Here is a 15,196-nt window from a genome sequence, read left to right as displayed (position 1 = left end):
GGTGAGCAGAGAGATAGAGAGAGTCAGCTAATGGGATTGAGGGAGCCAGAGCGAGGACTAGAGAGGAACCGACAGACTGAGAGACAGAGTTGGGGTACACCTGACCTCAAGAAGGGAGGGTAGCTCCTCTGCTAGCCCCCCACACACACACATACACACACACACACACACACACACAACACACACACACACACACACACACACAACACACACACAACCACAGTGCCAACAGGCAGAGGCAGTGAGCCAGCCAGCAGAGAGCCTGTCGACCAGCAGCCATGACAGACCCCGGTGAGTACAGTGGATGCATATCGAACATCCCCTAGTGTGTGCGTGTGTGTGTGTGTGTGGAGGGGGGGCTTTCACATGAGGGATGACGTATAATATGGTTATGTGGTTTTAGATGTCACACTCCAAGGAATGTGAGCGTGTGTCTGAGGGCATTGTAGGGATGGATAGACTAAATAGGTATGACGTATGATATGCTGTTATATTCTGATGATGATGATGATGGTAAATATGATTGAGTGAAGTATTGTCAAGCAGAAGTATGTAACCTACATTGGTGCATGCCATTTAAAGAGATATTTGTACATCATGATATTGTTCATAATTCATTCACTCCAACCTTTCTTTCCAGTGCACTTCTTCTCTGAATTGCTGAATATTCAGCTGCAATGTATTTTTTTGTGTTGCCGTGCAGTCTTAAGAGGGCAAAAGAAAAAAAGATAATAGTAACAGTAATATCCTGTAAACTACTGTTAATTTACAGTAAATACCTGTATTCTGCACAATTCTGCAGATAGTGCTGTAATATTATTATTTTCTCCGAGAATGCGTTGCCACTTACAGTATGATCCTGTATTAATATTAAAACCGTAAGATACTGTGAGATTTTTCCAGTGTAGGTGTTGTTGAGCCTTCTTCTCTAGGGAGGGGGTGTTTCATGAGAGGTTGTCACCATCAGGAACTAGAACCTCTGCACTCCAGGGTGAAAGGGGGCGAGGGGGGGAGGGTTCAAGCTCTCCTGAAGTCAACAATCATCTCCTTTGTTTTGTTGACACGAAGCAAGAGATTGGTCCCTGCACAGTCTTTAAGCTGTCCTACTTCCTGTGCGCTGATTCGGCGTTGTTGGCGATGAGCCCGGCGGCTGTGGTGTCAGCATGTCGGATGATGATGTGATTTGTTGTTTGTGTTCTAAAAGTGAGAAGAGTGCAGAGATTAGATAATCTGTCGGTGTCTGGCTAGAAGTTTTTTAAATGGTGCGTTTGTTCCACACTCCACACTCTTGTCTGGTTATGAAGCAGTGAACAGTGACGATTCTCTCCGACCAATCAGCAGTCTGCAGGTTTTCACGTCACCTTTTGGTATCGCCTCAGAACCTCGACTGAGGTGTGACTACAAAAGTACCTGGTAGCAGATCCCAGGGACATTTTTTATAATGGGAAACCGAAAAGGCGAGTAGAGTTGACGCGAGTCGAGTTGATACCAGGCAATGGAAAAACGCTAAAAGTGGCGGTGGGACTGTCTGGTTCTGGTCATCACAGGGTCAAAGAATCCAGTTGCACATTGAGGTGCTCCGCCTGAGGAGGTGCAGTTTATGTGTCATGGTCAGGGGGAGGATTGTGTGGATGGCCGAGCTGAAGTCAATAACCAGGTGGATGGCACATGCAGTGGCATTATCTGCAGAGTGTTTGATGTGGGTTCAACATGTCTGGGACGTGTCCTTTGAAAAGCCGCTCAAAGACCATGACATCCGAAGTGTGCCACATGGCGGTAATCATTAAAACAGGTTGTTGGGGACTTTTTCACAGTTGGGATGATTTGAAAAATGAAGGTGCAACGGCGTGAGCCAGGGAGATGTTGAAGAGGTCTGTTTACACCTCTGGGAGTTGAGTGGGAATGTTTTCGACACCACCATTTTACACCATTTTATGTGTATTCTTCCTAGAGAGCTTGACTTAGCCTGGATGGAATTTTTATTTCATTTATTTATGACATTAATTAGTACTTTTCTCTGTACAGCACTTGACTTCACTTATTGCGTATGTATCCACTGTGCTGTTTCTAGTATTTTTAACCTTGTTTTTTAGCTTCTACTTCAGTGTGGTAGGTGTACCCTTTTTTCAGTTGTGGTGTGAAATTTTGCTATATTTGTCAAATGTTTGCTTGGCGACCTTGTTGGGATTTGATGCCTGCTGCAGAGCACATTTCCTTTTAATAATTCTGTTAAAGTTGAAGTGCGAGTGCACTGTTAAGCTCAAGACTGGACGTATAAGCTAATCTGTGGCCAGGGACGGTTATGCATTTCAATCTAAGGGCACACCACCCACTGCTGCTGCTGCTGACTGTTTATTGTCTTGCTAACTGCTGATCTGAGGCATGAATAGACAGCACAATGAACGTACAGCTTTAAAAAGTGAACCCAGACGTGGATCAACAGCTCTCTGACCCTGTCTGCACGTGAACATAACTACCTTCACAGGGATGGGCTTTATTGCTGGACTATTGGATTAGATTGTGCAGGTGTTCCTTGTGTCCACCCGCTGCATGCATGTGTGTCAATGTGAGTACATACAGTGTGCGTGTACAAACATACATCATATATATGTGTGTATATGTGGAAGCACATGGTGTAGTTGACGCATCTTTGATATGCACCTTGGGGATTCCCTCGCAGCACTCTGTGGGACTGATTAGTAAACTGCTCGCCTGCTCTCTTGTCAAACACACATGGACAGACACACACACACACACACACACACACATACACATGCTGACGTAGCAGACTGTGTATCAGCCTAATGGCCCCCTTCACCAAGGCTATTTTTATTCGACTTAGATGGGATTAGCTTAGGTGATCACAATCTGCAGGTCTCTCCTAACTGTGTGTGTGCGTGTGTGTGTGCGTGCGTGGGTGTGTGTACGTGCCTGTATGCGTGTGTGTGTGTGTGTATTATGCATTGAATTGTATGTGCATTTGTAGCCCCCCTAATCCCTGCCAGCAGTAGAATAAATTTTGGAGATGTCTCAGGTTGAAGAAGGGGGGCGTTAAAAAAGCAGTCAAGTCTGGTGTTGTCTCTAATTAAAAGTGCTGGTGTGAGCTAAGCGTCCTGGCCCTCATTTTTAACGTCTTCTTTTTTTCCTGAACTAATTTTTCAATTTTTGACATAAATATCCCCAGCTTTACTCACTTAACTCTTGTATCATTTAAATCTGGAGTCCCAGCTACATGTGACATACACAAACAAAGCCGACATTATCATTAAGCAGAATACTTTATACATTGTAAACATCACACCATTGAAAGCAATCCCATTATCAAGAAAATATATGTCTGCATATACACACGTATACTGTTTATTCATGTACTGTATATATATATTCACATCCTCTCATCAGCATTTAGTAAATTATTACACAGGTTACTTTAAAAGCTAAAAGGCCGTTTCTTTGTTTCTGCTGGTTTCTGTCTTCTGAGGGGTAAGAGCATTAGCCGATCTCTGGGCATTGGGTGTTAGAGGGGTCATGAAGTGGACTTCCTGTTGTGGGTTACTGTCACCCTGGAGTCTTACCAGAGTCCAGTTCTGGATGAGTTCAGGAACTCACCAAAGGTCATCAAGTTATTCACGCTACACTTTGATCAGTTCATTCAATCCTATCACCACAGAAGTTGGAAGAAACCTGGGACAGACCCAGGTTCTTGGTAGTCGGTATCTGACGGGGTCGGTTGGGGGGTTGATGAATAGTGGCAATAACAGTCAAAATAAAGATAATGGAATAGTGACTAGAAATAGTAGATTGTAGTAGTTAATGGCATAGCAGGGCTTAATGAAAAGGCACATGATAACCGCTGGTCTGGTAGACCACCACACCCTTATTAACTGCCTTGTGACTTGAAGGACACTCTACTGATGCTCAATGTTGACATTGGACATAAATCATTAGCTGAAGGCTAGTTCTGGGACACTCTGCTGGTTTATTTCTAATCATGCTGAAAGAGGTTTATACAGCAACAATATTAAAGTCTGTAACCCATCTAGGCCACTAGAGAGGCTAAAAGGGCTGAAAGCGACGCTATGGGAAAGATCATGGGGTAATACACAAGTAGGATTGGAGTAGTTTTAATGTGTGTCTGTCATGGAAGAATGGTTTGCACAGGATTTAGGCTACCTCTCCATCTTCAGCACGAACAAAAACATGTCACATGTGGTGTCGTTGACAGATGGCATACCCAGAGCACAAATGGTTAGGAATAAAAGGAAGATTGGAAATAGATCCGGCTTTGCTATTACAATCTGTTAAAAACTGATAAGCCCTGATACAGATCCTGCACATTGATGTTTACATTTAGTTTCACGAATCACAAGGTTGTATGGGAGGGATTGTGATCATTTTTGTTGGTCTTTACCTGTAGAATGCGTGGTGTGTGTTCTGTCTATTCTGTGTTTGTGCGTCTTCCTCTGTTTTCTCCCTTGGCATTTGTTTGGGGGCGTGCCTGACCTGTCACTTCACACACCTGTGCTGATTCCTTTCACCACACCTGCACCTCATTCGCTCATCAAGGCAGTACTTAAAGCCTCACTCTCACCGAATTACACCCTTGGGTCTATTTTTTTGAACGTACCCGAGTCAAACTTTCATTTAAAAGCATAATTAGGATGTAAGCACCGCTTTTAAGATTGACCAAATTCTTGTTTTTTTGTCAAATGGCCTTTTTAATGGGAGAGCTAGGGGCGCTACGATAGCATCAAAATCCCTGTTCACAATCCCTATGAAGGCTCCACACAACATGAGACTTTGATCCAAGTCTCGGCAGGGGCTCTACACATGAACTCAGCATCGAGAACACTGTTTGTGTACACAGAGTTTACTAAAAAGAAAGATTTTAACAACTCACTGTAGCAGTTATTGGTAAATAGTGATTTTGATGCTATCATGGTAGCACCACAGTAATGGTCAATCTTAAAAGTGGCGCTTCAGTCCAAATTATGCTTTTAAATGACAGTTTAACTCAGTACATTGACAAATAGATCCTGCCAGATCATTATGAAGTACTGTAGGAGGAATCCCAGACCTCGGCCCTTCCACACCCATCTAGTTAACTATTGTTTGGATCAAGTCCCACATTTAAGTCCGCCAGCCGGCCACTCTTCCCCCCACCTCCTGCACCTGCCAACTCAGTCAATTTGCACATTTCTGATCTACCAATAAACTGCTCAACTCACTCTTCTGGTCCGGTCTGCTTTTGGATTTAATCACAGCAAACCTGACATGTTGTCAAGGGACTGTGACCAGAAAAAAGAAAAAAGACACTGCAACTGTATGTTTTTACAGTTTGATTTGGGTTTTTCTCAAGAAAACACACAAGACATGGGAAAGTTGAGCAAACTTATATCCAACTGTAATACAGTCTGTAGTTTTAAGGGTTTATGAATAAAAGACTTTCAGCCAGCACCACCACCAGTTAAAATTGAAATACTGGACAGTAATGGATGGAGTAATGGAACCACAGGCCCATCAAACCTGACTGCTGGGTTTAAGTATGTACTAATATTTTATTTAAAGCTTTAGCGTGTGGTTTTTATATCAATGAACATCCGTTACATTCAAGCCCTTGTCATATGAGTTGCTACAAAGCTAATTCAGACCATCAGCTCCACACAACTCTCTCTGGATCTCTCAGTAGGACTATGTTCAGAAGATGTCGTCTCTTAACTTTAGCACACAGAAGCTTGACCTCTTACAAAGAGTCCCTCGTGTATCCCCTGAGTCGCCTTTAAATGTGTTTTACTATTTGGTGTTGTTGACCAAGGTTTAATGTTCATGTACAAGTTTATTAAGGTGGGATGAGAAAGACTTCTGAAGTTGTTGGTGTGTGTTTGTGTGTGTGTTGCAGACTCTCTCATCGAGGCTCTAAAGGCCATCAGTGTGAGCACAGAGGTGATTGAGGAGGAGCTGAAGCCTCATTTGGACACAGTGCTGGCTGCTCTTTTGGAAAAAAGTAAGTCATGTATACACCACACACGCACAGTTATCTTTGTGGGGACCCCGTCATTGACATAATGCATTCCCTAGCCCCTACCCTAACCTTAACCCTCACAACTCAATGGCTCCCCTTAACCCTCACCTTAACTATAACCTATTATTAACCCTAATCCTAAAACCAAGTCTTTTAGGGTTCAGGGGTCCAGAAATTTGGACCCCATAAATGTGGTTCAATGAGAACACATACACACATAGATGATGAGATCTGGGGTGATCTGGGGTGGTTAAATGTATCTTGTAGCAAAGTTCAAAATGACAACACATGACTCTCACTTAATTCCTTGCTGCTCATACGCTGTAACCTTGTACACCAAATGTTGTAGGTCTGCTCAGCTGATGTGACCCACATGCAAACTTGCCGTTGCATAACAATGTGCATGTCTGAAAGGTGCTCTACATTACCATTTTGTGTGCAAATTGTGAATTCGGTGTAAGGGTAGCACACGTTACCTGTTAGACCGTCACATATACTGGGTGAAAAGATCAGCAGGCCACCACAAAACGGGACAGTGGATTTTTTTAATGCAACCACAAAAAACTACTGGTGAAAACTGACTTAGTTTCTAGTATTTAAGCTGTATGTGTGCAATATCCTGTTGTGTCCACAGAGAAGGATGCCGCTGTTGAGATAGCCAGAAGTGGGATTCTACCCACACTGGCCAACGCCTTACGAAGCAAAAGCCCCCTTTCCTGCCAGGTGGCTCTGGTGGTGGCGGAGATGGCCAGAGAAGGTAGGATACGGCTGCAGTTTCGTTGTTACAAATAAAATACAGCGGTGAAATGATAATTCAGACTGTTAAATTGATGTACCTCAAAAACATTCATTCAATGATAAATGTGTCTTTTGCTACATAAAGTCTATTGCAAAAACATTGCAATTCCACCATTGGCCACTAGGCCCATGTTTGCATGAACACCATAGGTGTGTGTGATTAAGGGAATTCCGTTATGAATGACAGCCTGCTGTGACAGCAGCCCAGCATGTCTTGTAGGCTTCATTCAGCTCCATCCACGCTCCACCTCCATACCCATTTTCATAGTAGTACACAGCTGTTAAACATCATACCATCATACAGAGATAGTAGTACACAGCTGTTAGACATCATATCATCATACAGAGTCCTATGCAGCTGGTAGACATCATATCATCATAAAGAGATAGTAGTATACAGCTGTTAGACATCAAATCATCATACAGAGATAGTAGTATACAGCTGTTAGACATCAAATCATCATACAGAGATAGTAGTATACAGCTGTTAGACATCATATCATCATACAGAGATAGTAGTATACAGCTGTTAGACATCATATCATCATACAGAGATAGTAGTATACAGCTGTTAGACATCATCATATCATCATACAGAGATAGTAGTATACAGCTGTTAGACATCATATCATCATACAGAGATAGTAGTATACAGCTGTTAAAACATAATAAAATAAAAGACACACTGGTATTGGATCAGTACTCGGTATAGGCCGATATGCAAGTTCAGGTATCAGAATCGATATCGGACCATCTCTAGTCCCAACTCACGGACTGACAGGTGAAATGTGATGTGTCCATGTGTGTGTTGTAGCTGCAGTCAGGGAGCCGTGCATTGAGGCAGGCCTGGTGAAGGTGTTGGTTCCCCATCTGAACAGCAACAACCAGGAGATGCTGCTGAACACTGGCAGGGCCATCGGACGCATCTGCTTCGACAACTGTGAGTTGGTCTGACATCGCTGGCTCAGTCAGCAGGTCCATGATGATAAACAGTGTGTGTATAGGTACCAGTGTTGTAGTCAAGACCACCTAAACCGAGACCAAGTCATCCCCAACGCCGGAGTGTATCAAGACCGAGACAAGACCAGGACTTTGAGGCGTTGAGATTGAAGTGTCTCATGAGAAAGGTCTTGATAAAATAATAATCAAAATGCAGTTGTGGATGACTGGTTGACTGTCTTGAAATAAAATCCAGAGTCGTCTTTATTTGAGACCGAGACAAGGCCGTCGATTCCGAGAAGAGGTCGGTGTTGAGACCGGTCTCGAGACCAAGACTGATCTCGAGTACTACAAATCTGTGACACCATGAAATAAAGTCACAGCCGGGAAGTGAAGTTAAAAGAAATCAACTGCATAATAAAATGTGTCCCTGTCTGTCACTTTAATCTCTCTCTCTCTCTCTCTCTCTCTCTCTCTCTCTCTCTCTCTCTCTCTCTCTCTCTCTCAGCATTCCAACAGGACCAGTTGGTCCAGAGTGGTGTAATCCCCAGACTGGTATCCATTATAAGGGAGTATCCAGAGAACGACCCCCTGGTCAACGTCTGCCTGCTGGCCCTCTGTAACCTGGCCGACATGGGTGAATATTTAGTAATTGTATATATTTTAGTAATTCATCATAAATCTGCTGTGATTTAAATCACATGTCCCTCACACCTATAGTACAGGGCTAAGGCTACCTTATTTGTGTTTAAAAAAACACAGTCTAATCATTAAAATATTTAAATATTAACCTAAAAAACTTTCCAGATTAATTATAGATTGTGATTTTAAAGACGTGAGTAGTTGTTAGTAATTAGAAGTGGTATTGCGGAAAAACAGAATACTTCACAACTGCTATCATTTAACATTTAGTTAGAGCCGGGAAAATCAGTTTCTGGACATTAATTATTGTAATTGTCATTTACACACAAATTACATCTTTTGTTGAGTTTCACAGGCTTACATTTAATATGATATTCAGTGCTTAGCCTGCGAAGCTGAGGTGTTCACATCTTCTTCATGTATTCTCTTTGCTTTCCTGTCAGTAATAAAACACACACTCTCACTTGAATAAAGGCACAGTAAATGCTTGCGCACACACCGATTGTGTACTTTGCCAAGAGGGATCCGTGGGAAGAACATACATACAGATCACGTCAGTCATTCTTCAGTGCTTCCCCAACTCATTTCATCATGGAAGAAGCGCCAGAGCTCATAAAGTTACATCACCAGGACAAAGGAATCAAAGCTTCTCCCAAAAGAAGGGAGGTCAACACACGTATAAAATGTTTCAAATGAAGATTTGAGCCAGGAAATCCCATTTAAAAAGATTGCTGTGGTAAATTGGCGGTAGATCTCAGATGTGGGACCACTGTGGTCAGGATAATGTCTCCACAGTCACGGCCCCCTGTGTTTGCAGACTCTGCGAGGGAGGCCCTGGCAGAGCTGGACGTGGCAGGCGTACTGACGTGTCAGCTGAAACGGGCGCCGGATGCCGAACGACGACACGTTATCCTGGAAATACTGGGCTCCCTGGGCGAGAGCGGTAAGACCTGCAGGGTTTCATCAAGCATGCCTTGATGTTTTCACCAGGGCGCTTAGCCACTGCTAGTACCAGACCTAATTGGCTTGGCTCAACAGCGGTGCCCTGTCTTGCAGATTCAGTACCGCCTCATGCGTCAGCCCAAATAGGTCGTCTTTTGCTGTATGTACTACTGTTACATCAGAATCAGCTGGGGCCAGGTTTGCGTAGACAACCAAGGAATGTGAGTTTGGTTACTGTAACACTCACTGTCACATATAAAGAATACAGTAAAAACAGATGGTCACGTGATTGAAAGAACCTCAACCCCTGAGTGTGTTTCCTAGATGGGAATCAGCTGTGATCATCTAATTGCATAACTTCAGTAACAGTAACAATGGAATACTGTAACATGCAGGCAATGTGTGTTTCAATTTACAACATGAACAGCTGTTCACTGGGACTCTAGTCCATAAGTTAGCTTTAGGACAAGATGTTGGAGGTTCTGACATACAGTGTGAAAGCATTTGCAAATTTGTCAGGAAAAAAACATTGTTGTGGTCTTGGTTGAGCTGGTTTGTAAAAGACGTTCAAGCTTTATCAAATGTGTTAACTGTAGGCATTCTCTGCCAAAGCAACCACAAATGGGTTAATTGTACAGCCTGCACAGATGGATGTGATTTATTTTCAAAACAAAAAAAACTGAAACCGTGTAATATGTTTCACAAAAAGATGTAATGGACAATTACCGAAAAACCCTCAAGGGGCTTAATAAGTGGCAATCTCCATAGAAACAATTATGTTTAACAATTGAAAACATTTGCTGTCTATATTATTATGAATGAAGAGAACTTAGGAGCAACTGTACTCTGTGTTTAAGCTGTTTTTTAGAAACTTAGTGAGTGATGTCGGATGACTGTTACAAATTTCTGACCTTCTGTAAAATCCACAAAACTGTGTTGGAGGTAACTGTACAATCAGCCTCGAGCATGCTGGGAGCGTGCTATGGCCAGATTGATGTACGTACATGTAAAAAAGAAGAAGTTGTGACCAGATCAAGGGTTGTATGTTGTTTTACATTTATTGGAAGATAATGTCAGCTGTTAATATTGATAACATATTGTGTGCTGGACCACCAGATACACTGAAGCTGCAGTTTGCCGAGTCAGGCGTGCCAGAGGCTTTGTCTGAGATGATTCGGGCTTTGCAGGGAGGATCGGACCCCCACGATCTCTGCAGCATCAAGATTGCCTCCAACCTCATAGTGTCCCTGCTTTTAGGAGGTGAGTGATGCAGGTCAAACCCTGGGGCATGTCACATCTATGACTGCAGCAGCAACTTGGTCTCAGTGTGTGTGTGTGTGTGTGTGTGTGGGGGGGGGGGGGGGGGGGGGGGGGGGGGGGGGGGGGGGGGGTTCTGTCTGTCTGTCACTTCATTTGCCTGACACTGACTGTTCACATGACCCTGACTGCCTGGTCCTGTCCTCTATCATTTCATTCAGAGTGACTGTACCAAAAAATAAAGTGTTGACTGACTGTAATTAGCTGTCGTCAAAAGAAAAAGACACACCAGGAGATAGAGGAGATGGCCACGACATAACAAAGCAGCCAAGCAGGGGGTTTGCAGTATTGTGACCCATTTCAGTCTTACGTATCTAAAATAGTGTGATCTTCCTGGGCGGCAGTGTGCTACAGGCACAGGGTAGACCAATTGCTTTGGAACTAATTCCAGAAACTTGACGTCATTTTTCCAAACTCTAGCCACAAAACTCGCAACCAATGATCAAAATGCACATTTTTTCCAAACTCTAACACTTGTTCCAATTGTTTGGATCCAAAACACAAAAACCTGAGATCATTTGTTCATTTAACAAAATTCACACGTTCAATATGACACAAATTAACATCAAAGTACTAGTACTTCACACATTACATTTCAAATGATTGTCTCTCCATTTAATTACAGTGATGTAACTATATTTTGATACAGCTGCTCTAAATGATGAATAACTGGTGTGTGTGTGTGTGTGTGTGTGTGTGTGTGCGCGTGTGCGTGTCTCTCAGATGAGTCGATGCAGAAGTGTTTTGGTGAGGGCTCCGGCGTGGTGTATCAGGACGTCCTGTCCTGGCTGCAGAGCTCCAACACCCAGCTGCAGCTCTCCGGAGCGCTGGCCATCGCCAACTTTGCCAGGAACGGTAAGATATTTTTCAGATGTGAGGCCAGATGTGTGACTGGTGTGTGAAGAAACATTCACTGCCATCATCTGTGTGGAGCTGATATAGGACAAGCAAGCAGCCACCACCACAGTTTGGGAACGTGAAATAGTAAAACATGTCCGGTTCTATGTATTGTACATGTTATATACGTGTTCTCATCTGAAAGTGATACAATTTTACTTGTAATAGGATAATGATATGGAGTTTGTGTGATTGATTTAAAAGAGCTAAGCTTTGTGGTATTTGTAGTGTTTTGAAGGAGTCTTTGTTGGCCTGTTGTGTTTCTGTCAGACAGTAACTGTGTGAAGATGCTGGACCTCGGCGTGGTTCCTCACATCCTGACTTTGTTGGAGCAGCATGTCGAGGAAGGAGACGTGTCTGTTCAACATGCTGGACTGAGCGCGCTCAGAAACCTGGCCATTCCTGGTACTGATCAAAGCAAAACATTAGACATGCTAGTGGTGTAACGGACCATAGTTGACATTATGCATGTAACCTGTGGATTAACTGCAAAGTTCCATAATAATACGAATGTGAAATACATTTTTAATGACGCTGGGACTTAAACTGGGTTTAATGACAGTTCATTAAAGGTGCTGTAGGTGGGAGTGGGAAGATCCAGGGCTTAGCCAAAGAATTGAAACATAGCCAACTTGCTCTTAAGCCCCTCCCCCCACGAGGGAGAATGAATGTGTGTGCCTGAGCAGTCATACACCCCCCGGCCCTGATTGGTGCATCTGAACAGGGTGGATCTTTGGAAATCGCACTACAGGCAGTGGGTGGTACCAGAGGAGCTGGATTGTTTCTTTAATTACCTGCTTCATGTAGTACTACTCGAATATGGGGTCAGTTTCAGCTAATATGACAGAAAGAAGAAGTCCTAACTACTTAGATCCCAACCGACATATCAACGGGCCGATATTATTGGCCGATATTGGGCATTTCCCGATCTGTTGGTATTGGCATTTATAATGTCCAATAAAAAACTTTAAATATATATCTAGATACATATATAAAGTAAATCAGTTTGTAGCGCAGGCGCACATAGACTTAGAGGTTTATGCCTCGATGCAGAGGTCTAGGGTTCGAATCCAACCTGTGACAATTTCCTGCATGACCTCCCCCTTTCTCATCTAGCTGTCCTTTTAAATAAAAATTCCCTATACAAAAAGTAATCTTAGAAAAAAAATGTCAGAAGGACAAATTTTGTAAAAGTACATGACACGGGTCAATCAAGAAAAGAAAACTGTAAACATACCGCTAGAGGTTTAAAATGTCTTTAATTCTACCATTTATTCTATCATTTTTTTATCTTTTAATTGGATTTAAAATACCATGAATGCTCTGTGTCTATCAGGCACCAACAAAGTGCAGATGCTGGAGGACGGGGTGACGGAGAGGATAAAGACCCTGCTGCGCTCGGACATGCCCCCAGTTCAGTTCAAACTGCTGGGTACGCTACGCATGATGGTGGACGGACAAGGTGAGCTAAGCTGTCGGTAGCCTGGGACGGGATTCCTGTTGTGTACAATGAGAATCACTGAAAACCTACCAGACCAGAGGATGAGCCCAAGCTCCAGCCTCTTTAGGTACACTATCTCAGGCAGATTTCCACAAAAGACAAAGAAGAGGTTAACACAACACAACATGCACACACACCAAAAAGCAATATACTGGGTCTGGGTTTGTGTGTGGGAGACATGAAGTAGTGACACAGCTATTCCCATTTTCCATTGGGCACGTCTGTGGCACGCACCAAACCACACCAGGAGCCTCTCAGAAGCGGAGAGAACTTGGTTGTCTCTACAAATAGAGAACAGAGCAATCAGCGGTGATGAGCAATCATGTATGCTGAATCCCAAGTTTCTTGTTTGATAGCTCCACTCTCCTCGCTTGAACCGGAGGTTTTTCTGGTCCCCCGTCTCAAAGCTCTTATTCCTGCCCCGAGGAGCAAGGGGGGAACTCTGAGGAGCTATGAACGAGGACACACAAGAGCAGCCTTGCAGCTAAAAAGCGGTGCTAACTCCACCCGTACAGCTGACACATTCACGGGACACATTTCCTCTTTTCCTTCTCTCCCATGCTTCTTTGGTGGGACGGACTCAGACGCAAAGAAGGAAATTTGGATGCTATGTAACGACCCGGGATGTACTCCAAGAATATGTTTACATGCACATTATATTCCAGTTTTTGCTCTTATTTTGAAAAAGATGATTTTCCCAAAAAGCTGTTCCCGTGGCTAATGAAAGTCAATATTAAACTAATATTCCCGTTTACATGTAGCCGTGCAAATTACCCTCTGGATTTTGTCCTGTGTCCGATGAAGGTTGTGTTACTGTGTGTGTGTGTGTGTGTGTGTGTGTGTGTGTGTTTGTCTCCTGTGTGGCTAGCTGTTTGGTACTCTTCCCGGTTCGTGTTAGTCTTCCTGTGCTTTCTGTTTATTTTTGGTTCCAGTTTTTCCTGCTTGTTTCCAGGACTCATTTTGTTTTTGTGCATTTTTGGGTTTATTAATTATAAACTACTGCATTTTGGGTCTGCTGTTCACCAACTACCTGTACCACTACCTTGCATTAGAGGACTTCTGGGTGGCTCAAGAGAAGGCTGTCCAGTGTGTCCACTTTGAACAGTCCCCTGGGGCCTGTTGTGGGTTCAGAGCTTTACTTAGAAGTATTAACCCTTTTTTTCTGGATTCATTTAGATTCTCCCTTGCCCCTTGGGTAACCAAGCCTTTTTTTAATTAATCGTTTGGTCTGAAACACACAAATAGCGAGAAATGCCCGTCACAGGTTTTTAACAGTCCAAGCAAAGGAGATGTCTTGTTGATCACATTTATGTTCCCAGATGGATCAACACATTTTATAATGGCTTATTTCTTCTAGCAGCATTCTCATCAAACAATGGCCATTTGTCACCCTAGTGATGAGAAAAGGTATTACTTTTTTCCTGTAACAGTCTGTGGCAACTTGTGGCAATGATATATCTTAATTGCTTTTGTTGGTTCATTAAATGTATTTTGCCCTTTTCTGCTACGCTTTGTGTGTCAGAGGAGGCGGCTTTGGTGCTGGGGAGGGATGCTGTGCTGCTGGCCCGGATCATGGAGTGGTGTGAAGCCAAAGACCACGCAGGAGTCCGAGGAGAAGCCAGCCGCCTTTTGGCTGCCCTCATCAGACACAGCCGCAGCCCCGTGAGCCCCCTTATTCTGATCTGAGAGCTAGCAGAAGTTTAAGCTAACACTTCCATTTTCTTTTCTTCTTGCTAATCACACACATACTGACAGTATATCATGCACACACACATCAGCTGAACATCTGTAATGGGCGGATTTCCTCTCTCTGACAGGAAGTGGTCCATGCTGTAGCCAAAGCTGATGGGATTCGGCACCTTATCTCCATGGCAACAAGTGAACATGTCATCATGCAGAACGAGGCCCTGGTTGCCCTAGCGATAGCATCTGCTATTGACATTGGTAAAGCGATTTTAGAGACTATGTACTTACACATGTTATAAGTATGTCTGACTGGAACTTAAAGCTAATTTACATCGCTATGTTTCAGTGTAAAAACACATCTTTTGCTACGTTTTCCGCCTCTCATTCCCCCTGCTCGCTGTTTCCTCCTCTCATTCCCCCTGCTCTGGCGTTTCCCCCTCTCATTCCCCCTG

The 15,196-nt window shown here is 43.5% G+C and overlaps 1 protein-coding gene across 1 annotated transcript in view; it reads left to right on the top strand.

Annotated features, from left to right (window-relative positions):
* The first annotated feature begins 1 nt into the window (after window position 1).
* si:dkey-191g9.5 (rap1 GTPase-GDP dissociation stimulator 1) overlaps window positions 2-15,196 on the top strand; it is an 18,852-nt gene continuing 3,657 nt past the window's right edge. The window contains exons 1-13 of the mRNA XM_034898185.1: window positions 2-187; window positions 219-291; window positions 5,900-6,004; window positions 6,657-6,779; window positions 7,635-7,760; window positions 8,268-8,396; window positions 9,219-9,344; window positions 10,460-10,603; window positions 11,384-11,515; window positions 11,828-11,962; window positions 12,894-13,019; window positions 14,581-14,720; window positions 14,876-15,002. Of these exons, the coding sequence (XP_034754076.1) occupies window positions 279-291; window positions 5,900-6,004; window positions 6,657-6,779; window positions 7,635-7,760; window positions 8,268-8,396; window positions 9,219-9,344; window positions 10,460-10,603; window positions 11,384-11,515; window positions 11,828-11,962; window positions 12,894-13,019; window positions 14,581-14,720; window positions 14,876-15,002 (1,426 nt within the window). The 5' untranslated portion in view covers window positions 2-187; window positions 219-278. The remainder of the gene's footprint in view (window positions 188-218; window positions 292-5,899; window positions 6,005-6,656; window positions 6,780-7,634; window positions 7,761-8,267; window positions 8,397-9,218; window positions 9,345-10,459; window positions 10,604-11,383; window positions 11,516-11,827; window positions 11,963-12,893; window positions 13,020-14,580; window positions 14,721-14,875; window positions 15,003-15,196) is intronic.

This window comes from Etheostoma cragini, chromosome 17, assembly GCF_013103735.1.
Source record: "Etheostoma cragini isolate CJK2018 chromosome 17, CSU_Ecrag_1.0, whole genome shotgun sequence".
Lineage (NCBI taxonomy): Eukaryota > Metazoa > Chordata > Actinopteri > Perciformes > Percidae > Etheostoma > Etheostoma cragini.
Note: the sequence above shows the minus strand (reverse complement) of the source record. Positions and strands in the feature narration are given on the sequence as shown.